At 41.2% G+C, this 24,739-nt stretch overlaps 1 protein-coding gene across 2 annotated transcripts in view; it reads right to left on the bottom strand.

The window, feature by feature from the left end:
- The window catches only part of LMBR1 (limb development membrane protein 1), a 135,084-nt gene extending 114,751 nt beyond the window's left edge, over positions 1-20,333 (bottom strand). The window contains exon 1 of one of the 2 annotated variants that reach the window (XM_080936124.1): positions 20,140-20,333. In XM_080936124.1, the coding sequence (XP_080792250.1) occupies positions 20,140-20,205 (66 nt within the window). In that variant the 5' untranslated portion in view covers positions 20,206-20,333. The remainder of the gene's footprint in view (positions 1-20,139) is intronic. The other variant, XM_080936125.1, reaches the window with a different exon arrangement.
- Between the last annotated feature and the right edge of the window lie 4,406 nt (positions 20,334-24,739).

Genomic DNA, 24,739 nt, shown 5'->3' with positions numbered 1-24,739 from the left:
TGTGTATGGGGGGAGGGGGGCGCCACAACCTGACAGATTCAATCACATGGGGCTTTAGCACAAAAGAAGCATCATAGATCAATGTGGAGTAAAGAGTAACTCTTCAATAAATATACCACATATTAAAATTAAAATTCTTTACTCAACTGTGGTTTAAGTCTTAAAGACAAATTCCCTCACTGTGTCTAATAAAACCTGTCCAGGTCACTGTATGTGACACATGGCGACGCCCTCACCACTGTACTAGGTAATGTGTAGGAAGGCGCTCTACAGGGGATCATTACTGATTAGAGCTTACAATACACTCTCAAGGATTTTAACATACAGTGTACTGTTCTTCACCACATCATTAGATCAACAGGCCTACTAAACTTACTTTTATGAATTTTGGCATCCGTTGGCCACACATCAACCCCCTTTCTGGTATACCCTCTACTTTCATGAGCTCAAACTGTTTCGTTTTTCTATATGTATAGACTTCACTTGGCAGAATTTCCCCAGATTATCCCTTGATGCCCACATAGCACAACTTCCTTAAGGCTGGATGGTCCACATCAGGATTACTACATTTTCTTTACCTAGTCATCCACTGGCGTACACATAAGTTGTCTCTATAACCTGACATGATAAACCCTGAGCACAGTGTCCCTTAGAAACCAATTCACTTCCTTTGAATGTGGCTCCAGAACAGATTTCTGCTTTGCAATCAGGAGGACACACCATGTCGATCACCAGTGGCACACAAGGCTTCCTTTTATTCCATATCGTCAAGAGAACTTCTTTCTCGTCCTTTGACAGCAGCCATGACAACCGATGTGAGGTGAGTCTTCCTTTCCATTTCTCTATGACAAAGGACCCTAAGCACATTTTCATATGTCTGCTGTATATTTGTATATCTTCTTTTGAGAAAAGTCCACCAGGTCTACCCATTTTAATTTGGATCTTATGTGTACCTTGCACTTTATTTTTGTCAGAGCTGGGGCAACAAATGGGTAAACAGGGAAGGTCAAGAAACAAGATATCCACCAAAGACCAAATGCTAAAAATAAAGCCTCACTCAAGCTTATCGAGCATGTTGGGGAAGAAAAAAAAAAAAAAAAAAAAAAAAAACGTTGACTTTCAAAGCACTGAAATCTAGTGAGCACTCTGAACATAGACCTCTCAGTATGAGTTGGTGAACATGTAATAAAAAGACTTCAGACTTGGTTGGTAGTCATCCGTGTCTAAGTCGTCCACTTAGAAAACAACACTGAAAATAGAAAGGAGCACCACAAACTGAGTGTCAACATCCTTACAATACATGTGGGAGACGGATGGAAGACAATCCTAACATCTGTTCTGGATGCTTGAAGATGTTAAGAATTCTGGCTAAGTCAGGTGGTGATGCTACACACTTTTAATCCCAGCACTCTAGGAGGTAGAGGCAGGCAGATCTCTGTGAGTTCAAGCCCAGCTGGTCTACAGTTCCAAGACACCCGGGGCTATACAGAGAAACTGTCTCCAAACAAACAAACAAACAAAAACTAACTAACAAGATGTTAGTGGAGTTAAAACCTCCACCTGAATCCTCTGGAGCACAGAAAATGAGTCAACAGAAAAACCAAATGTTAGGGCTGGACAGATGGCTCAGTGGTTGAGAGCACTGACTGCTCTTCCAGAGGTCCTGAGTTCAGTTCCCAGCAACCACATGGTGGCTCACAACCATCTGTAATGAGATCTGATGCCCTCTTCTGGTGTGTCTGAAGACAACAACAATCTGTACTCATAAATAACAAATAAATAAATCTTTAAAAAGAAAAAAGGAAGGAAGGAAGGAATGAAGGAAGGAAGGAAGGAAGGAAGGAAAAAGAAAAACCAACAGCTGGTGAAGAAACATAAAAAAATAGTTGTCTACAAAGCAATGGATGTCAGGCTCCGTGAGCAAGCAAAGAGAGTAACTTGTCAGGAAAACAATGAATTCTAAGGTTAATTAGGATATAAGATGGCTAACAAAGGCTTCCTGAGTTGATTCATTTAGTAAGTTGTTTGCTGTGAGCTCACTACATCTAGGAACCTATTCTAACACTGGAGACACTAGTGAGCAATGGTGTACCCTTGTGACACATTCCAGAAAGCAGTAACAATAAATATCAATATATGACTGACAATTAAACTACAGGGTGTTTGAGACTAGTATGGACCTAAGAAGATAGGGGTACCTTCAGCAGTAAACTCATCTCACCAGCATGTCATCTGAGGAAGAATGGTAGGACATGAGGAGCGAGACCAGCAGCGTGTGGTGCAGAGATAACAGTAATGTCAACGGCCTGAAGCAAGGCGGCTCTGGTGTGTTCAAAGGGAAAAGTAATAGATGAAACACAGGGATTAACAGGAGTCAGGACACAAGAGTTTGTTACAAGTGACTCTGACCCTCAGGGAGATGGAAATCCAGATTAGAGTCTGAACAGAGAGGTGGCATGATCAGACTCAGGAAAGAAACTCACCCCAATTGCTAGGGACACACACGTTCTAAGTGTGTTTGTATGTATATATGCATCAGGACAGAGACCAAAACAAGTCAGGAGAAACATCACTCAGACATGTTGAGTGGAATATTAAGAAATGATTGAGTTGTGGGTGTTTTGAAAGCAGGCCTGCTACGACTTGTAAAAAATAAATACAAAGTTCTAGTCCTGAGAAACTGGAAAGACTGAGTTGCAAAGTCTTCAATCAGGAAGATTACAAAAGGAAATGGTTCAGAGGAGGAGCAGGCTCTGCTGTGTTTGAGATATACACTCAAAGGTAGAAAGCTGAGTGAGTGGATCTTTATATAAATCTATTCTGTTCAGGAGAAAGGCTAGAATACACACTAAAATAACACAACAATCAGCAGATAGCACACAATGTCCTGAGGCTGTGGTGCAAAGGCAGGCAGAGGAGTCTGAAAACAGCCGAGGTCTCAAATGTTCAGCACCAGTGCAGAGGCTGTTAGGCAAGCAGTCACCGAGGGCAGGGCACCTAGGGCTTGCACATCTCCTGACCCACATGAAGGAAAGGGGAATTTACAACAGTGTCAAATACTGCTGACAGGTCAAGCGAGAAGAGCGCAGAGGACTGACAACCTAGACAAGAGTTGTTTTTCTAGAGTAATGGAGACAAAAGCCTGGCTCAACTGGATTCCCGGAAGAGCTGGGAAGAGGAATGCAAGCAGAGTTCTTCCTTAGTGTTCCCACTAAATAAAGGAGTTGTGAAGAGGAACTCAAAGTCAAGACGCTTTTTTAAAATAAGAAAAGTTACAGAAGAAGAATGAATAATCCAGCAGTCATTATAGCAGGAGAGGGAAATTGAGCAATGCTGAATAACACAGCTGAGGGGCTCAGAAAATCTTTGAGAGAATCAGGGGGCAGGAAATGAGTGTGGAGGGAGAGAATGGAGAGGAGAAAGACCATAATAAGGACAGTAATGCAGCTGACAACTGGATTAAGCAGCATGAAAGTCACTGAAACTTTAACAAGACATGTTTTCTGAAGTAGTGGAGACAAAAGCCGGGCTGAAGTAGATTCTGGGAAGAGCTAGAGAGAAAGGAGTAGGCCTGAAGGAGGAAAATGAGGAGAAAGAGGGCAGCTCCACTAATCTCTGCCCTCAGCTCCTATGTTCTCTTCATTTGAGCACACCAGAGCCATCCTACATCCAGATCACTACTGTCTCTGCCTCTAAGCCAGGTCTCAGATGTCTGAATCTCTCATCCTTTGTCTCACAACTGTTCTTCAGATGACATCTTGATGGCCCTTCTGCTGATACTTTCTAAACATGCACCAAGCATCACAGGAAACACTGTAACCTAGTTATTGTCTATTATCTGCCCATTATGGTGGCCTCAGTCTTAGAGAAGGGCAAGGGGGGAGGTGAACACAGAAAGGTAAGTTCTGCTGCTGGTTAAGTAGATCTGCCTAGAATCTGACATAAATAACCTCTTTTGTTGCCTTTCATTCCCTTGAAATTTTTATCAATTCATCAAGTCCATATAGAATTCTGACTCAATATGAAAAGTGGAGGGAGATTACAAATAAATGAAAATAGAGAAATATCATAAAAGCAAGGGACAAATAGAGATTAAATGGCCTTTAAAGTTCCAGGCAAATCCAAACTAGAACTCCTGATACTTGAGGTCTGACAATGACGCAAAAAAGTGATGCTAGATTCTGAGGCAACATAGCTCAAGTCCCCAAACAATTTCAACCACTTGATGATCCTAATAGCCCAGATACTTTCTGTCCCTTCTCCTTACTCTACTTCATCCCTTGTCTTCCTGCACCCCTCCAACCTGCCACTGTCATTCTTTACAGTCAAACTCCTCAACATAAGGGTTTGTACTTCCACAGGCTTCTGCCTTTCCATTATTTCTCCACTTTAACCACTAGTCTGACCTCATATCCACAAGGTCAGGACCAAGGCAGAGGAATAATGACCCAACAGCCAAACCTTGATGCAGCAAGCTTAGCAGTGTCCTTCCTTCTCTGATGGCTTCTCTTTTTCTCAGTCTTTACCAGCTGTGCTCTGACTTACGAGCTGGACACCCTTCCAGTCTCCTTCCACAAGTTCTTCACAGGCTCTGTCACTTCACCAGATTTAACCATCAGCCCCAGGAAGCCCCTGACCCTAGGTAGAAAAGCACTGGCTTATGAGAATGTAAGACAAAGTAAGACCCATGAAGGCGGGAAGATGAGTAAAGCCAATCTTGGCTGAAGAACAGAGGAGCAGGAGCCAGATCAGACAGTTGGCTGCAGCAAAGGAACCAAGGATAGTAGAAGAATGGATGTTTTGGTGAAAGAAGAAACTGAATAAAGCCAAAGGACTGGGAAGGGCCTGAGCAAGACAGTGTCTTCTGAGTATGACAAGTCACTGCAATCATGAACTCACAGCCACTTTGGCTGCCTGAACAAGAGCTGCTAAGATCAGGTCAGTCAGCTTGATTCCAACATGTACTGGGGAGGGGCTCACAAGCCTCTACCTTTAGCTGAGGAACTACTGAGGGGCAAGGACGGTCAGTTTTCTTTAAGGGTATGCCACTGGCAGAGGGTAGGTAAATCACAGCCCCATGAATGGCCCCATACTCAGAAGTATATGCATGGCACAAACTGAATTTGCTAAAAAAGAAAGGAAGGGAAGAAGAAAATGGGAAAAGGGAAGGGAAGGAGGAGAAACAGAGTTGGAAGCAGATCAGGAATCGATCTGGGAGAAGTTAGGAGATTAGGATGAATAGAATCAAAATACATTGTATACGTGTATAAAATTCTGAAATAAAAAAAAATTAAAATAGATCTTCAACACTCCCCCAAAATAACACAAGTCTTCAGCAAAGATGTTTAGGGTTCTTTAAATGACATTTAAAAGTGAAAAATATTAATTTCAGAAATTCCAGGGAATTCATACAGCAGTGGATGATAAATAATCAAAGTTAATGAACACACGCCCTAAAAGACAGAATGCTGAGAAGAAAACCAAGGGGACGCCATATATTTAGTACAGGAAAGGCTACAAATTATAAAAACACAAGTGCTACTCAAATGGAATAAAACGTACTGGTCATAAATACAAAAATGCATCTGTAAGAGACAGAGACAGAACCCAAAGAACTGACGAGTGCACACTGTTTCTCTACATGAACACATCTTTTCCTTAGAGAGAGCTTTACAGATAAGTGAAATGAATGAAAGCCACAATGGTGCCTTCTAAGCTCCCTGCACTCCAGGAAAAACAACAACAACAAATCCCTAAGCAAACACAGGAGTAAAGTGCCCCAGCAGCTCACCACTAAAGGTGAGGCAGAGCTGACAAGAGCAGATGGGTGGGTTCTGAGGACAATGAGCTTCTCTGCCAGAAAAGAAGAGTCTTGCTGCCACCCTCCCAGGGCCCCACAGTACTTCTCAGTACAGCCAGCCTGCAGAGAAGGCAATCCAAGTCCTGGGAGCCACATGCTTTTACTCCTGACTTGAACTGAAGGACCTAGGCCCCAGTAGCTTAAATTTAATAGGTACTGTTAAAATTTAATAATCTTAAATTCCAGGTATAACACTGAACTTAGATTCAAGATGGGACATTATAATAAAATTTTACTATTTAGCTTTTTTATTTAAGATCTAAAAGTGAAAGATGTCAAGTCAGACCACAAACATCTCTACCCACCCTGAGAGTTAAGACCTATTCCTGAGAAGCTCACTGCCTGCACCAGATTTATGTTAATATCATTAACCCAAAATATAAAGACATAAATATGCTGAAAGACTACAAACTAACCAATTAAAGCAATTTTAAATTGTACTTCTTTGAAATTACACCAATGACAAGGAAAAGTTAAAATCCAGATCAATAAGAGACACAAAGAATCAAATAGTTCATTTAAGAAATGTAGAAGGATGAAGTAGGGGCTGAGGACAGGGCTCAGTGAGTAATGCTTGCTATACAAACATGAGAACTTGAGTTCAGATTCCCCAGAACACACATAAAAGCAAGGCTCAGCAACATAATTCTGTAACCCCAGTGCACAGGAAGCTGAGACAAGCAGATCTTGGAGGTTTACTAACCAGCTATTCTAACCCAAACAGTGAGCTCCATGATTTAATGCACCACTGTAGGTTTAAATTTTTCTCAACCTACTTTAATAAGGGGTCAACCAGAGGTAATGGAAAAGACAGGTTATTAGGATATGAGGGAAGTGGGCCTATCTAGAAATAATTCTTTGAGGGTAAGTCCAACCTTTGTTGTTCTCAGTCCAGTATACTACTAGCAAACACCAACTACAAAACAGCGGCTGCAGACCAGTACACTCAGCAGACACCACAGAAATCAGCAAGGGTAGTTCAATCTAGAAGAAACCACAAGGTTCACCAACTAGCCTGAATCCACTGTGGAAGTGGCAAGAAGCCACAGAAACTCCACAAGAAGTTCTTTGACAAGTTTCTCTCTATGAGATCACCACAAGTGAAGCTCAACAACACAATGTAAAGTAAACCTATACATGCATACTCTAATCAAAGAATGAAGAATAGCGAGGTGAAGCAAAGGTAAACCAATGTGCCAACTCCCACTGTCTGTGAAGTCATATGTATATTCGTTCTAAACATTATGTGTCCATTCATGTGTCTCCTTTAGCAAAGCATCATTTGATATAAGTTTCCACTTCACACCACACACATACAATTCACACACCACTCACCCCTCCAGTTTGCACCTACATCTGGAGCAGAGCCTATGCTCTGGATCCAAACCCACTCAGCCCATATACCCCAATAGCAGTTCAAAACCCCAGGGGTTCCAACTCATCCAGGATCACAGAATCACAGGCTCACAACACACAGGAGGCTCCAGTCAGAGACAGCGAGACCAGTTAACACCAGATATAACCAGATGGAGAGAAGCAAAAACAGAAGCAACAGAAACCAATACTGCTTGGCAACATCAGAACCCAGTTCTCCCACCATAGAAAGCCCTGGATACACCAACACTCCTGTAAAGCAAGATTCAGATCTAAAATCTCATTTCATAAAGATGATAAAGGAATTTAAGAAAAAAATAAATAAATCCCTTAAAAAATATAGGAGAAAACAGGTAAACAAGTAGAAGCACTTAAAGAGGAAACACATAAATCCCTTAAAGAAACACAGGAAATTACAATCAAAATGCTGAAATAAATAACAAAACCATCAATATTTTTAAAATGGGAAATAGAAACATTAAAAAAAAAAACACAAAGGGACACAACCCTCAAGATGGAAAATCTAGAAAATAGAGCAGGAGTCACAGATATAAGTATCACCAACAGAACAGAAGAGATAGAAGAGAGACTCTCAGGTGTAAAAGATATCATAGAAGACAACGACACACCAGTCAAGGAAAAAAAAATAGCTCCTAATTCAAAACATTCAAGAAATATAGGACAAAATGAAAAAAAAAAAAAAAAACAAACCTGAGAATAATAGAGTGAGGATTATCAATTTGAAGGACCAGCAAACATCTTCAACAAAATTATAGAAGAAAACTTCCTTAACCTAAAGAAAGAGATGTCCATAAACATAAAAGAAGCCTACAGAACACCAAATAGATGGGAAGCAAAAAAGAAATTCCTCCCGTCACATAATAATTAATATACCAAATGAATAGAACAAAGAAAGAATATTAAAAGCAGTAAGGGTAAAAGGTCAAGTAACATATAAAGGCAGACCTATCAGAATTACACCAGACTTCTCAACAGAGATGTCATACAGAGCCTAAGAGAACAAAAATGCCAGCCCAGGTTACTATACCCAGCAAAACTCTCAATTACCATAGAAGGAGAAACCAAGGTATTCCAAGACACAACCAAACTTAAACAATATCTTTCCACTAATCCAGCACTACTGAAGATAATGGAAGAGAAAGTTCAACAAAAGGAGTGGGACCAAAAACAAAAAACAAAAAAAACAAAAAAAAAACAAAGAAATCATTCTTTTCACAACAAACCCAAAACAAGTGAAACATACAAACATAATTCCACTTCTAACAACAAAAATAACAGGAAGCAACAATCATTGTTCTCTAATATCTCTCAATATCAATGGACTCAATTCTTCAATAAAAAGTCATAGGCTAACAGACTGGATAAGTAAACAGGACCCAGCATTTTGCTGCATACAGAAAACACACCTCAATAACAAAAACAAACACTACCTCAAAGTAAAAGGCTGAGGGAAAAAAACTTCCAAGCAAATGGTCCCATGAAACAAGCTGGAGTAGCCATTCTAATACCCAATAAAATAGACTTTCAACCAAAAGTTATCAAAAATGATGGGGAAGGACACTAAATATTCATCAAAGAAAAAAATCCACCAAGATGAACTCTCAATTCTGAACATCTATGCCCCAAATGCAAGGGCACCCATATTTGTAAAAAAAAATTTTTACTAAAGCTCAAAGCACACATTGAACTTTACCCACTCTCACCAATGGACAGATCACGGAAACAAAAACTAAACAGAGGCAGAGTAAAATTAAAAGAAGTTATAAATCAAATGGATTTAACTGATATCTACAAAACATTTCATCCAAAAAAAAAAAAAAAAGCACTTCGTGGTACCTTCTCAAATCAGACACAAAACAAACCTCAACAGATACAAAAAGAAAGAAATAACCCCATGTATTCTATTGGACCACCATGGTCTAAGGCTGATCTTCAATAATAACAAAAACAACAGAAAGCTGAACAACTATTTACTCAATGATAATTTGGTCAAGGAAGAAATTTTTAAAAAATTAAAACTTTTTAGAATTTAATGAAAATGAAGATACCCAAATTTATGAGATACAATGAAAGCAGTGCTAAAAGGAAAACACACAGCCCTGAGTGCCTCCATAAAGAAATTGGAGAGATAATAGACTTCCAGCTTAACCGCACATCTGAAAGTTCTAGAACAAAAAAAAAAAAAAAAAAAGCAAATACACAAGAAGAGTAGACGGCAGGAAATCATCAAACTTGGGGCTGAAATCAATCAAGTAGAAACAAAGAGAACTATACAAAGAATCAACAAAACTAGGAGCTGGTTCTTTGAGAAAAATCAACAAGATAGATAAACCCTTAGCCAGACTAACTAGGGGGCACAGAGTATCCAAATTAACAATAAAAAGGGAGACATAACAACAGAAACTGAAGAAATTTTAAAAATCATCAGATCCTACTACAAAGACCTATACTCAACAAAACTAGAAAATATATATGAAATGGACAATTTTCTAGTCAGATACCAGATAACAAAGTTAAATCAGGATCAGAAAGCCATCTAAACAGTCCCATAACCCCTAAGGAAATAAAAGCAGTCGTTAAAAGTCTCCCAACCAAACAAAGTCCAGGACCAGAGATGTGTTTAGTGCAGAATTCTATCAGACCTTCTTCAAACTATTCCACAAAATAGAGAAGGAACACTACCCAATTGAAGCCACAATTAACGCTCATACCTAAGCCACACAAAGACCCAACAAAGAAAGAGAACTTCAGACCAATTTCCATTATAAATATCAATGCAAAAATACTCAATAAAATTCTCAAAAACCAAATCCAAGAACACATTGAAACAATCATTCACCATGATCAAGTAGGCTTCATCCCAGCAATGCAAAGATGGTTCAATATATGGAAATCCATCAATGTAATCCACTATATAAACAAATTAAAAGGAAAAAACCATCTCATTAGATGCTTAAAAAAAAAAAAAAAAAAAAACCCTTCATGTTAAAAGTATTGGGAGTATTAGGGACACCAGGAATTCAAGATCCATACCTAAATATAATAAAAGCAATATACAGCCAATAGCCAACATCAAACTAAACAGAGAGAAACTCAAAGCAATCCCATTAAAATTAGGGACAAGGCTGCTACTCTCCCTACCTATTCAATATAGTAGTCACAGTTTTAGCCAGACCAATTAGACAACAAAAAAAGAACAAATGGATACAAATTGGGAATGAGGAAGTGAAGATATCACTATTTGCAGATGATATGATAGTATAATTAAGCAATCCCAAAAATTCTACCAAAGAGCTCCTTCAGCAGAATGACTAGATATAAAATTAACTATAACAAATCACTAGCCTTCCTCTACTCAAAGGATAAATGGACTGAGAAAGAAATTAGGGGGGAATGGAGCGATAGCTCAGTGGTTAAGAGCCCTGACTGCTCTTCCAGAGGTCCTGAGTTCAAATCCCAGCAACCACATGGTGGCTCACAACCACCTGCAATGAGATCTGATGCCCTCTTCTGGTGTGTTTGAAGACAGCTACTTATATATAATAAATAAATCTTTTTATAAAAAAAGGAAAGAAATTAGGGAAACAACATCCTTCACAATAGCAATGAATATTATAAAATACCCTGGTGTTACCCTAACAAAGCAAGTGAAAGATCTTTATGACAAGAACTTTTAAGTCCCTGAAAAAAGAAATTGAAGAAAACCTCAGAAGATGGAAAGATCTTCCAGGCTCATGGATTGGCAGGCTTGATATAATAAAAATGGCCATCTTACCAAAAGCAATCTACAGAATCAATGCAATCCCCATCAACATTCCAACTTAATTCTTCATAGAGTTAGAAAGAGCAATTTGCAAATTCATTTGGAATAACAAAAAACCCAGGATATCAAAAACTATCCTCAACAATAAAAGAAATTCTGGGGGAATCATCATCCCTGACCTCAAGCAGTACTACAAAATAATCATGATAAAAACTGCATGGTATTGGTACAGAGACAAGCAGGTAGATTAATGCAATAGAATTGAAGACCCAGAAATGAACTCACACACCTATGGTCACTTGGTCTTTGACAAAAGAGCTAAAACAGCCTGTGAAAAAAAGACAGCATTTTCAACAAATGGTGATGGTCCAACTGGCAGTCAGCATGCAGAAGAATGCAAATAAATCCATTTTTATCTCCTTGTACAAAGTTCAAGTTCAAGTGAATCAAGGACCTCCACACAAAACCAGATACCCTGAATCTAATAGAAGAGAGAGTGGAGAAGAGCCTCGAACACAGAGGAAAATTTCCTGGACAGAACACCAATGGCTTACTTATGCTCTAAGATCAAAAAATCAACAAATGGGATTTCATAAAAATTGAAAAGCTTCTGTAAGGCAAAAGACACTGTCGATAGGACAAAACAGCAACCCACAGATTGGGAGAAGAGCTTTACCAACCCTACATCAGATAGATGGCCAATATCCAAAATATACAAAGAACTCAAATTATACTCCAGAGAACCAAATAACCCTATTAAAAGTGGAGTACAGAGCTAAACAAAGAATTCTGTACTGAGGAATACCAAATGGCCAAGAAGCACCTAAAGAAATGTCCTTAGTCATCAGGAAACGCAAATCAAAAAAGACCCTGAGATTCCACCTCATACCAGTCAGAACGGTTAAGACAACTCCATAGACCCTTCCGCTTTACAAGTTGCAGGATTAGCTGGGTAAGGTCTCACAATAAGGGTACCACACTCTATTCCACTCCTCCTGTTTCAGCACCTTTACTCCAGCATTACATCTCTGGTGTTCCTTTTCTCTTTAACTATATGTTTTGTATCTCTTTTTGCACTGCTTGCTCTTTTACGTTGCAGACCTTTTTAAGGTAATCACTAATAACCACGTAGCACAGTTAATATTAGGCTGTCTTGAAATCTCTGCCAAGGAAATTAGTCCAAAGCTTTGCCAATTAGCTTTGCGCAGATTTTTTAGGACGAGGCCATAAAGCAGTGACAATCTTTGCCAAAATCATTAGTTGTCTCTTGCCAAGCTGCTAAAATTGTTCTCCTATGAAACTTCTTGAGCTGGGATTCAATTGTCTAAATAGCTCTCAGCAATTATGTCTTCTAAGCTCCTACTATGATAGTCCATTAGTTTTCTATTGCTGTAAAGAGGAACCACTACTTCAATAAAGCCTTATTATAGTGCATTATATATATAGTATTATATATATATATTATAAAATATATTATAAAAAACAGTTTATTATGAGTTATAGTTTCGGATGGTGAGTCCATAATGATTATGGCAGGGTACATAACAGCATTCAGGCATAAGGCTCCAAAAGTAGCTAAAAGCTTACATCCTGATCCACAAACACAAGGCCGAGAGAAAGAGAGAGAAAGGAGGGAGGGAGAGAGGGAGGAAGGAAGGAAGGGAGGGAGGGAGGGAGGGAGGGAGAGAGGGAGAGAGAGAGAGAGAGAGAGAGAGAGAGAGAGAGAGAGAGAGAGAGAGAGAGAGAGGAGACTAGCATGGGCTTCTGAAATCTCAAAGTACTCCCCAGTAATACATCTGCTCTGCTCTGATAAGGCTCCTACTCCTTCCCAAATAATTCCATCAACTAGGTACCAAGCATTCAAATATATACATCCACTGTCATTCAAACTACCACAACAATTAATGAAAAAAGAGACCATCAATGTAAGAGAACAAGAAAAAGTATATTGGAGGACTTGACAGGAGGAAAGGTTAGGAGTAAGTGATATAAAAAATAGGTAAGAACAAATGTAATGAAAAGTATTAAAGACATCTACTATGAAAACTATATAGCTCTCAAAAACCTGACAAGACACTAGGAGGTGGAAAGACTTCCAATGTTCATAAACTGAGAGAATTAATACTAATAAAATGGCATACTACCAAAGCAATCTACAAATCTACTGCACCTAATCAAAATACTAAAACTATAAAAAGCAACTGAACACTATGTGGAGTCATAAAGACTCCTAATATCTAAAACAATCCTGAGTTTTAAAAAAAGTATGATGGGAGGGGACCACAATTCTTAACTTCAAAATACAATACTGCACCATACTAACAATATCAACATGTATACAGAATAAAAGCAAATATGTAAAGCAATAAATAATGGACCAAAAAATAAACTATGCATGTAGTTATATGGTTCTTAACGAATGTTCCAAAATTAGTGAAGAAAAGGCATCGCCTTTTACCAATAGTACAGGGAAACTGAATATCCACATGTAGATGGTTGAAACTAGATCCCTATCTCTCACCCTACACAAACATCAACTGAGAAATAGATCGAAAGATCTTAATGGAAAACTTGAAACTACTAGAAGGAAGCACAGAGTTACCACTACCTGGTAAGTCTCCAATAGCTCCAGAAATAAAAGCAGGAACTCACAGACAAAATTACACCCAATTAAAAAGCTTCTGGGGAGTAAACTACAGTGTAAAATGTTTATCCCACAGAGTTAGAGAAAATCTTTGTCAGCTATTAATCTGAAAGAGAATAACCAGAATATTTTAACTCCAACTTTAACAGCAAAAGAACAAATAATCCAATCAATAAATGACACATGATCTACAGATACTACTCATAAAAAAGGGGGGAGGGAGGGATGGAAAGAGAGGGAGGAAGAAAGGGAGGGAGGGAGGGAGGGAGGGAGGAAGGGAGAGAGGGAGGGAGGGTAGGAGGAGGAGGGAGGGAGGGATGGAAAGAGAGGGAGGAAGAAAGGAAAGGAGGGAGGGAAGGAGGGAGGGAGGGAGGGAGGGAGGGAAACACAAATGGCTAATGTTCCACATACTTAGCTATCAGGGAATAGAAACCAAGATTCCACTCAGCCAAATGGTTCTTATCTAAAATGCTGCTAAAGATGTGGATAAAAGGGAACCTTTATATACATTGGAAGGTTATGAATCAGTACAGCTGGTATAGAAATGGAGATTTAAAAAAAAAAAAAACCACAAACAGACCCACACATAGCTCAGTTCTACCTGTGCAAGATCTGCATTCCTGTGTTTATCATAGCACCATTCACAACAGCCTATTAACACAATAGTGTGGGGGATTGGGTCTAATGCTTTGATTTAATCGGAAATTCGCATGCCCAAACACTAAAAGTCCTTGTCCCCAGTTGGGTTTCAATGGATCAATAACACAACAGCCAATGGCTGGACGAAGAGAGAGACTAGACTTCTAGACTCCTGCAGACTAGAAGACAGGAGGGAGGAGATGCAGAATCAAGAGACAGCTCAAATTTACAGCTGCAGAGGGAAATCATCTAAAATGTAGTTAGGAAGAGAACGTGTCCCCCAGTAGGGCTCCCCAGAAGCGTCTTGGGCAGCATAGACCAATGGGTCTCACAGAAGGTAACAGGGCCACAAAGTTAAAGGTAGATTTAGAAGGAATTGGGCCAGTAGTACCAGAGGGGAAAGTATGATAGCCAAGGAAGGATTAGGACTGCCCAGCCTTTGAGTAGCCAAGGCATTTAAAAAATAAGCTAATGTGCATGTGTCTTTCATTCACGGATCCAAAGAGCTCCTGGCTGTAAGCCAAAAGGGAGTAGCTAAAATTATCACTACACAATAGTCTATTGACAGATGACTGAACCAAAACAATATGGTACATTTACACAGTGGAGAATTATTCAGCTGTAAAGGAAGATAAGCTGTTATATGAATGGAGATGGATGGAAAGGAAGAATTCAGGGTAAGTGAAAGCAGACAAGGAAGAGAAGCATTCCATGTTTTCTTTCCTAGGTGGAAACTGATTTGATTAAAGAGCTGAAAGTAGAAGAGGGAATACAAAAGGAAGGGGAAAAGGATCATGAAGTGTAGAAGAGAAGAGCAAAAGGGAGAAGGAAGTGGATGCAATCAAATGAGGATCTATGAATACATAGAAATGTCACAGTAAAATCCAATCATTGGTATAACTGATGTGCATATTTTAACCCAAGAATGATGGCATTCATTATATTCTCAGCACTTGAGAAATGGAAGTTCATCTTCAGTAATACATTGAGAGTTCAAGGCTAGCCTAGCCTAGTTGGGACCCTGCCTCTCACAAAAAAAGACCCACTAGAGTACTTTATTTAAAATGATATAACTCAAAAGGAAGAAATAACTATGATGAATCACCATGTACTAAAAGAAGCATAGAGCCAAAACACTCATATACATAAAATAAATAATCTTCAAATAAATCATTTCTAAAATGCATCAACTTTATTTTAAAAGATAAATAAAACACTACTTTAGCTAGGAGACATTAATTCGTCATGAACAAAACAGTAAATCTAAACCAAATACATAAGAGAAAATACGAATTTTAAAACAACCTAAGATTAGAAGATTTCCTCAACTGCCAAAAGAATATTTATCTACAAAGTATCAAAAACTAACATACTTAATAATGAGAAATTCAAAACTTCTCTAATACCTACAACAAAGCAAGGGCACCCTTTCTCATTCTTCAACACAGTTCTAGGAATCCTACTTAGCTCAAGAGAAAAAAAAGTTTAAATTAATAAGTAAAGCTGCCTTTACACACAGATGACTGTATTATCTAATTGAAAAAAAAATTGGAAGAATACACAGAAAGACCTAGAACTTAATACATAACTTATAGCAAGAGTAAAGGTCACAAAGCTAATATGCTGAAGTCAATCACTTTCCTATATGCCAGCAACAGACAAGTGAAATTTTTGTTTTGACTTGGTCTCAGTTTTTATGTCAGAGTTTTATTGATGCTTAAGGAATATATATAAGGTATCACTATATAGCCCTGATTGGACTGAAGCTCATCATATAAACCAGAGTAGCCCTAAAATGACATAGATTTGCCTGTACCTACCTGTGGAGATGCTGGGATTAAAAGTATGTGCCACCAATCTGAACCAGCCACCTACTGTAACCAGGCAAGACGTCCACAGGAGGGATGGGAACACCAAGTCAACCACAAAACTTTGACCCACAATCTGTCCTACCTATAAGATATTCAGGGATAACGATGGAGCAGACATTGAGGAAATGGCCAGCCTATGACTGGCCCAACTTGAGACCCCACCATTAATGTCATATTAACATATAAAGTAATCTTCCACTCTATGTGCAATCATGAACCTAGCATAACTGTCCTGAGAGGCTTCACCCAGCAGCTGATGGAAACAGATGCAGAGACCCACAGCCGAACATTAGGCAGAGCTCAGGGCATCTTGTGAAAAGTTGGGGGATAGGATTAAGGGAGCAAGAGGATTCACGGACAATACAAGAAAACCTACAGAATCAGTTCACCTGGGCCCATAGGGGCTCACAGAGACTGAACCACCAACCAAAGAGGATACAAGGGATACATCTATGCCCTCTACGCATACCCAACAGATAAGAAGCTTAGTCTTCATATGGGACCCCTAGGGCTCTCTTTGACTACACTGTCTGCCTTGAGAACCTTTTCAGCTAACTGGGCTGCCTTGTAATAGGCTCAATAACATATGTGCCTAGTCTTATATACTGCAACTTGATTTGCCAAGGCAAGTTAATATGAATGGGAGGCCTCCCTTTCTCTGAGGAGATGGGGGAGGGGCAGAGAGGGGGAGGGGACTGGGAAGAGAGGAGGGAAGAGAAGTTTCAATTGATGTAAAGTAAATTAATTAATTATTTTTAAAAGTGTGTGCTACCAGCCCAGGAACAAGTAAAATTTGAATATAGCATTGTTTACACTAGCATGCCAAAAAAAAATTTGTTAACAGAATATGTAGAAAGCTAACAAAACATTTTAAATATGCACAAGAAAACCATAAAACTCTGATGAAAAACATCTAAAAATAACTTTAATCAATGGGAGAGAGCCCAGGTTCATGAACAGGGAGATGTAAGTTCTTACTATTTGATCCACAAACTGAATGCAATCCCAATCAAAACCCAAGCAAGTTACTTTGTAGATATAAACAAACTGATTCTAAAGTCTATGCAAAGAATCAAAACCCAGAATAACCAGCACAATCTGAAGAGAAAGAATATAAAAGGACTTTTGTAAAGTAACAATAAAGCTTAAGTAATCAAAAAAATACTGGTCCATGGAACAGAATAGGAATGCTAGAAACATAGCCATGATACAGCTAACTGATCTTTCACAACACACAAGGACAATGCAATGGGGAAAATAATGTATGTTGTTGAAACAACTAGACATCCACCCTAAATATGCTGAAAACCAAGAATAACGATGCAGGCACTCCAGCCTGTTTCCAGAAATTGTGAGATATCTACCTCTGCTCACAGCTACAGCTCTCAGAACTTAAAGGGCACACTTGTGCTGCTATAGCAGCCGTGTTTCAGATTCCTGAGTGTGCCAGAGCCGATCCACCCTCAGAGAACTTTCAGAAACTAACAGAGGTCTACCACCAGGTAGACCAGCACAGAGGAATGAGTAAACCTGCCACTTCCCAAGGCTGACACTGTAGTTCAATGGTAGAAGACCCAGATTTAGATCCCAGTAGTCACATGACAATTCACAATTACGTGTAACTCCAGTTCCAAAAGCCCTCTGGGCTCCATGGGCATCATGCACATACATGATATACAGATATAAGTACAGACAAGCATTCATACATATAAAATAATTTGTAAAATAAAACAAAAATTAACCTATGGCCTTAGATGCCAGAGCAGCAGTTACTCTTGGAGGAAATAAAAGTTACAGCTGTTGAGGAAAGGTGGACCTCTGGCAAGACAGCAAAATTCTATTTCTGCATCTGAAACCATGATTAGTCAAGTGCATTTTGTGGGAAATGCATCTAGGGCATACTTAAATTATAGATTCCTTCCTAGCGACATAATCTGTGGGAGTAACCAAACACTTTCTGATTGGCTTTAAGGTCCACTCCACAAAATGAACCTCATACCTAGCACTGTTATTGGAGACAAGAATCTGTGGGTAAAGAGGTCATAGACCCTAGGACAGAACCTACTACTTTTATACTGCTAAGTGGAAACCATATTGAACTAACTCCTACTGACTTGCTGATAAACCCACAGATTAGTGCGTCTTTCAGTCTTCATCGGAGATGCTTTCTGACAGCTAACAGAGACCCACAACTGATCAGGGGGTAAAGAATATGTGGCTACAGAACAAATGTTCAGCCCTAAATAGGAATTCTGTATCATTCTCCTCTTCCTAAGACTTAGAATAATTGTAGAAGAGGGGGCAGAAAGATTGTAAGACCCAGGAGCAGTGGATGTCCATACGGAACCAGTGTTTTCCAGCTATGACACGGCAGTTGTACAAATGAACAACACAGGCAGAACCAGGGTAAGTTCAACCCAGACAGAAATGGAGAGAGGAAGTGGACATGAAGTCCCACCCCTATCTGAGGAGTTATTGACAACTAACATCTGAAAAGAGAGTCAGTTTCTTCGCTACTGATAGGTCAACCATAACCTCCAATGAATGCCCACACACCCAAGGGTGGAAGTGCAGCCCAAAATTGATTCAAATATTTTTTGTTTTTTTTTTTAATGTCATGAAGTTGAGTATGTGGGGAGAGGTCTGGGAAGAGTTGGGGAGCTATGATGTGCTCAAAATACATTGTATGGAATACACAAAGAAGGAATAAAAAATGAAAATTAACCAGCTGCACTGTACTGAACTCTATCAACTCAGATTTATGCATCTCCTTTTACTCCAGTATGACTCAGAAAGCCAGTTCTCAATTTTCAGACTCAGTAACTGCACAAACTGGACTACTGGGAACCAGAATGTGTTTACCGAAAACCAAGGGTGTGACTGAACGGGAAAAGCGAGCTAGAAGAGAGGTGAATGCAAATATGTAACTTGGACATACTCTGCAGAGTTCTGGGGACACAAACTAATGCGTTTCTAATAGTATCTGAAAGGCGCTCATCAAAGGAGACCTTAGGGAGCCAAGCTGGCTTCCGGACCTGCTAGAAGGAGCAGGATGCAGCAGGTCCTTTCCAGAGCAGCTGTTGCACAACACTGCAGGCTTCTGCCCTCACCCTTCCTAAGAAAGACCGGTCTGCACTCTGGAAGTTCCCAACTCTGTCCTGACTAGGTGGGAGGCCAGAGCCACTGTGGGGCTGGAAGCTTGGGAAACCAGGCACTGTCTGCACTACATACACCTGAGCCACAGCCAGCCCTGCCCAGGTACCATGCCAGGCTAGAAAAAAAAAAGGCAGCCATCCATCACCATACACTCTCAGTCAGCAGATGTGGAATAAACTCAGGTGAAGACGGTGAAGCAGGTGATAAAGGTGCAGATGAGTTCAATGGACGCGTAGGGGCACGAGTTAAGTGTAGGTGACTGGGGAGGGGGCGGGAAGGGAGGGTCGGATGGGAAGGGCTGCAAGTGATGGGAAGAGAGTCAAGCGCAGGTGAGAGAGGGTGGGCACAGGTGACTGGAAACTGACAGAGATGATAGGAGAAAGCTCAGGGAAAAGGAAGGGCACAGGTGACCAAAGGGACTCAACGGGGGCGGGGGGTGGCACCAGTATGGGGGAGGGGAATAAAGGTGACGGGAGAGGGATGGGAAGTGGGGATGAAGGGAGAGAACATAGGTAAAGAAAGGAAGGGAGAAAGCACCGATGGCGCGAGGGAGACCTACAAGAGAGGGCAGTAGGGCGACAGGCAAGGTGGTGACATAGGTGAGGAGATGGGGAGCAGGTGATCGGGTCACAGGTGACAGAGGACGTAAGTGACGCGGGGCGTCGAGGTCGGTCTGCAGCAGACCCGGTAGGCGCTGGAAGGCCGGCGTGCGTGAGGGGGTCCGGGAAGAAGCTATGGGACCGTACTGGTCTGCGCTGCACTCCTGGGTCCAGCGCGCGGCGCAACACTAGGGAACCGCCCGGCCACGCACCGTGGACTCTCGCACTTGGCTGTGGAAGTGCTGCTCCCGCGCCGACACCTCGTCCTGCCCTTCCATCCTCCTTCATGCCCGCTGCAGGGCCGCCCGCGTCCGCGCGCTCCGCCGCACCATTGCCCGCGGGCGGTGGGGCTACACAGCCTCTCGTGGCCGGACAGGAACACTACCTAGACCGCAGCAGGCTCGGAAAACGCAGCCCCAGCTCTGGGAGAAGCGGTTCAGGATTCGAGAGGCGGGGAATGGCCACAGGCTGGGCGGGGCTTGAGGGCGGGGCGGGGCTTTGCGTCACTCCGAGAGCGCCGTACGTCAGAGACCCGCGCCTCTGCGCCTGGGGCGCCGGGCCGACAGTCACTGGGCGCCTTGGGGAGTGGCTGGAGGAATGGGGGCGGGGTATTTAGGGTCCTGGACTCTAAAGGGTGCTGGGGCATGACGAAAATCTCGGAGCTGGGTCTGAAGTGTTGGGGTCCAGCCTTGTTGGCCATTACCCAGGGCTGGGAGCAGGGGCCGGCCGATGTTCCAGGTAGGGGGTAAGGTCTAGAGGCAGAAGCTCTGGTGCAGACGGGGTTGGGAGGCGTGAGGAGATCCTAGCACTGGTGCACCCGGCCCTCGCTGGCTTGCTGAAGCTTTTGGATCACTCGCGGGCTCCTCAGCCTTGCTGTCGGGATCTGGGCTCGCCCAGCCTAAAGACTTAGGGTCTACTACGGAAAATTTCTCTCCCAAGCAAGTGCAAAGCGGGAAAGGTGTTGCAGCATAGCGCTCGGAAGTTCTGCCTCTGCGGAGATGAGAGAGCTGTTGTCTTGGAGGACTGAGTTAGCCTAGGCTCCAAGCCCTGAAGGTGGGCTCGGGTACTAGGGTCAGGTTCTGTGGGCCTTAAACAATGCCCTTGGTTTGGAGCACAGCTAAATATGCCTACACAGCAATTTCCCTCCATTCTGCAAGTTTTGTTTTAAAATTGAAATTTAAAGGAGTGGTTGGTTGGTTGGTTGGTTAGGTTTTTTTGAGACAGGGTTTTCTGTGTAGTCCTGGTTGTCCTGGAACTCAAGAGATACAACTGCCACTACCTCCCGAGGGCCAGGATTAAAGGCCTGTGTCACCACCATCTGGCTTAAAAGGAATATTTGCAATTATGATTCTGGATTCATTTGGTAGGAGAACCTGAGGCTTGAGTTCCAGCTACAGCAGGATGATCAAACAGCAACAGCTTCTATCTGAATTCAAACCAGTTCGCCTTTGATATGTCTTTAAATGTCTCAGCCCTAAAGAGCAAGGAAATGATTATTTTCTGGACACCCGAATTCGGGTTAAATACCCACCTGAGCTGTTCTGGATGATCACTAGGCTAATCTATCCAAACCAAAGGATAAACACATCAGCTTTTAGGTGTGTAGCACTTGGGCAGATAGATGTTCCAGAAAGTGAAACCATACACTAATTCACATCTTTCCAATTGGATACTGCACCCATTTAAACCTTTACATTTCTGTTGCAGAGTACTATCCATGGAAGCTTACCCAACCCTTATTCAGTTGTTTGGTTCTCTTTGGCATTTTTGAAACTTAACCAGGATAGCCGACTTCAAAAATGGACACCACGCCCTTGCCAAGCACGTTGGCTCACCCCTCTGTCCTCTGGCTTTGCCCCTCTTCCAGGGAATAGCAGTTACCCTTGAATCTGACCCTGATTGTGTAACTTCCTCCAGCTAGTGGGAAAGTCAAAATGATGACAATGTTAGGAAAAGACCTGGGTCTTAAAGCTTGCCCTTCCAGTGACCCCTAGTGATTCCTGTACTCAGTACAAAGAAGCTTCAAGAAATCCCTTCCGCTACTCCTCGAACCAACCCTTTTCCTACTAGATTAATGTTATGTAAAATAAGCCAGACACAGACAGAGGTGGCATGTTTTGTACTCATTTGTGGACCATGGGTTTTATATTTATACCTAAACTATTACATACATGTATGTCTCCAGCCTCAGCTTGGAGAGGGGCTCTGAGAGAAGGGGTATTTGAGAGCTTTAAAACAAAGTCAAATCGTGGGTCCTATGTTCTGCTCAGGAAAGCTTTGACTTTCCAGATTGTTCTCCACCGCCCCCACACATGTGTGTGTGTGTGTGTGTGTGTGTGTGTGTGTGTGTGTGTGTGTGTGTGTTTAAATGGTTAAAGTCAGATTCAGACTTCCCAGTCATCCCAAGGCTATGAAATCCTGCCTATGCCTGACAAATAAAAACCATGGGCCAGAGTAATTCTCAGGGAAAAAAACACAGCCACTTGGCCCTCTAGAAAGCCCTAGATAGGGTCCTGACGCATGTCATAATTAAGTCATGCTCTAATCACCCATTTCTGAGAAACAAAACAAGGATAAAACCCCTCAAAGTTTTGAAATATATAAACAAGGTTCTGAAAATGTAAAAACAAAGCTTTAGTGGACAGGTCAAGCTATACTGACCAAGCTGAGTTAAGACAAAACAAAAATGACTGCTTTAGGAACAGCTCCCCTACCCCTCCCTCTACTAAATTCCAAGAAGAATGCAAATTGTCAACAACCTTACTGCCAAAGTTTCTCCCCACTTCCTCTCCTCTTTCTGAAAATTATGCTACTGACCAATGGTAAAATAGTAGTTTATCCCCCTCATGAAAAGGTATAAAAGATGTATGTCTTTTGAGTTCGTGGTTGACTCTCCCTGTGAGGATGAGCAACCCCGTGTGCATGGAATAAAAAACCTCTTGTTATTTCAGCGTCTATAGTCTAATTGTGCTCTGTGGGTGGCGCTCCTGAGCTAAGACTCCTGGGGTCTTACAACAATAGGTATGAATCCATTTATACAGTTCAGAACAGTACAAAACAAGGCTAGATGTCATTGGGTGAGGCAGATATGCAGTAGAACCAGAAGAAAAGCAGGGATCAATAACACTCACAAACGGAGTCAGAGCAGGAACAGGTGAAGAGTATTTGTGGCTCCAAAGATTTGATAATGATGGTGCACATTTAAACTGGCGTTGGGTTTTTCACTACTCTATTGTATTGGTACTCTATGTGCCATATACATTATGTATAATGCACAGAATGTATCTGCTAAATATTTAATAAAGCAATTTTTCTTTTTATTGAAAATAGATTTTTTTCTCACATAATACGTAATTTTAATTATTTCAAACCTTATTTTTAATGACGGTTCTTAAATGCTTTAGTCTCTCTTATAGCCCACCACCCACCAGAGGCACTGGAAAAGGAAGGATAGGGGATGGAGGGAGTGGACCTGTTTAGAAATGGTTCTTTGGAACTCCCATATATGTTGTCCAGAAATCAGCAGTTCAGTTCACAGGCTAGCAGTGGCAGCTCGATGCACTCCGGATCGATCAACTCACAAACACTTCACAGATACACCAGCAATCTAGTCCAGTAGAGTCAGGATAGCAAACAGGAATCAGCAGCAGTGTCCTGACCTAGCAGAGACAGCCAGGCCTTGGGCTCAGCTCCAGTGAGCAGGAGGGACAACAGAAGTTTTCGGCTGTCTCTCTCTCATAGAAGGGAAGATCAGCAAAGACTCAAAACCCACAATCATTGCGCAGCTAGCTGTACCAGCAAGCCAAGTTCTGTCTCCATCACTCCGTGGAGTCCTATTAATACCCTCCAAACATCACTTGTCCTCCATCTGTCTCACCTCAACACATGTCTTGCCTTAGCACATGTATCCAATCATCCCAAGTCCTCAGAAGTGGCAAGAAACTGTAGTGCATTACCAGAAGATTTTTTGGTGTGTTTCTCTCTATGAAGCCCTGACAAATGCAGCTCAGCTATACAGCGTAAAGTGAACCAATACATGTGTCATTAGCAAAGACTCCTTCATCACATGTCCTTTCACATGCTTGCTTTAGAAAAACATCCTCTCTCCTGTTCTGCTTCATGAGTCCACCTTAGCCTTTCACACCTGTGTCCACTTTAACAAAATGTCCCTTTCTGTGTTTGTCCCAGCAAAACACCATCCAACACAACTGACTCTCCAAAGAACCCTAAGTTCCTACTTCAATGATATATCTCGACTAGTTTCCCTTCCCTCTATTCCCCCTGTTCCTCCCCATATTCATTCTCATCTAGATCCATTCCTTTTCTGTCTCATTAGAAAACAAATGGCTCCTAAGGTAAGATTTAAAAAAAAAAAAAAAAAAAAAAAAAAACCTCTCACACATCAAAGTAGAACAAACAGGATCCCAAAAAAGGTACAAGAAACAGAAACCCACTTGTTCACACACTCCAGAATACCACAAAAACACTAAACAGAAAGCCATATTATATATGCAAAGAACCCAAAGGGTAAAAAGAAAGAAGGAAAAATATGTGGTGTAATATGCTAAAAATAAAGAATATATAATTTTTTTAAATTTTGCCACATTATGAGACAAGGAATCTCTAAAGACATATTGAGTTTATTTCTGTTGGCCACCTTCTTGGCATGCATCCTCCTCTTAAGAGGAGTTTGTTTCCCCCAATGAGACTCCCTCGGAGGAAACTAAATTTTCATTTGCAAGTGGCTATCGATCGGAGATCGCTTCTGGGTTAGGGATGAGGCATGCATCCACTTCTTTCAGCTCTGCGGCC

This window comes from Micromys minutus (genome assembly GCF_963924665.1).
Source record: "Micromys minutus genome assembly, chromosome: 23".
NCBI lineage: Eukaryota > Metazoa > Chordata > Mammalia > Rodentia > Muridae > Micromys > Micromys minutus.
This window is presented reverse-complemented; position numbering and strand designations above follow the sequence as displayed.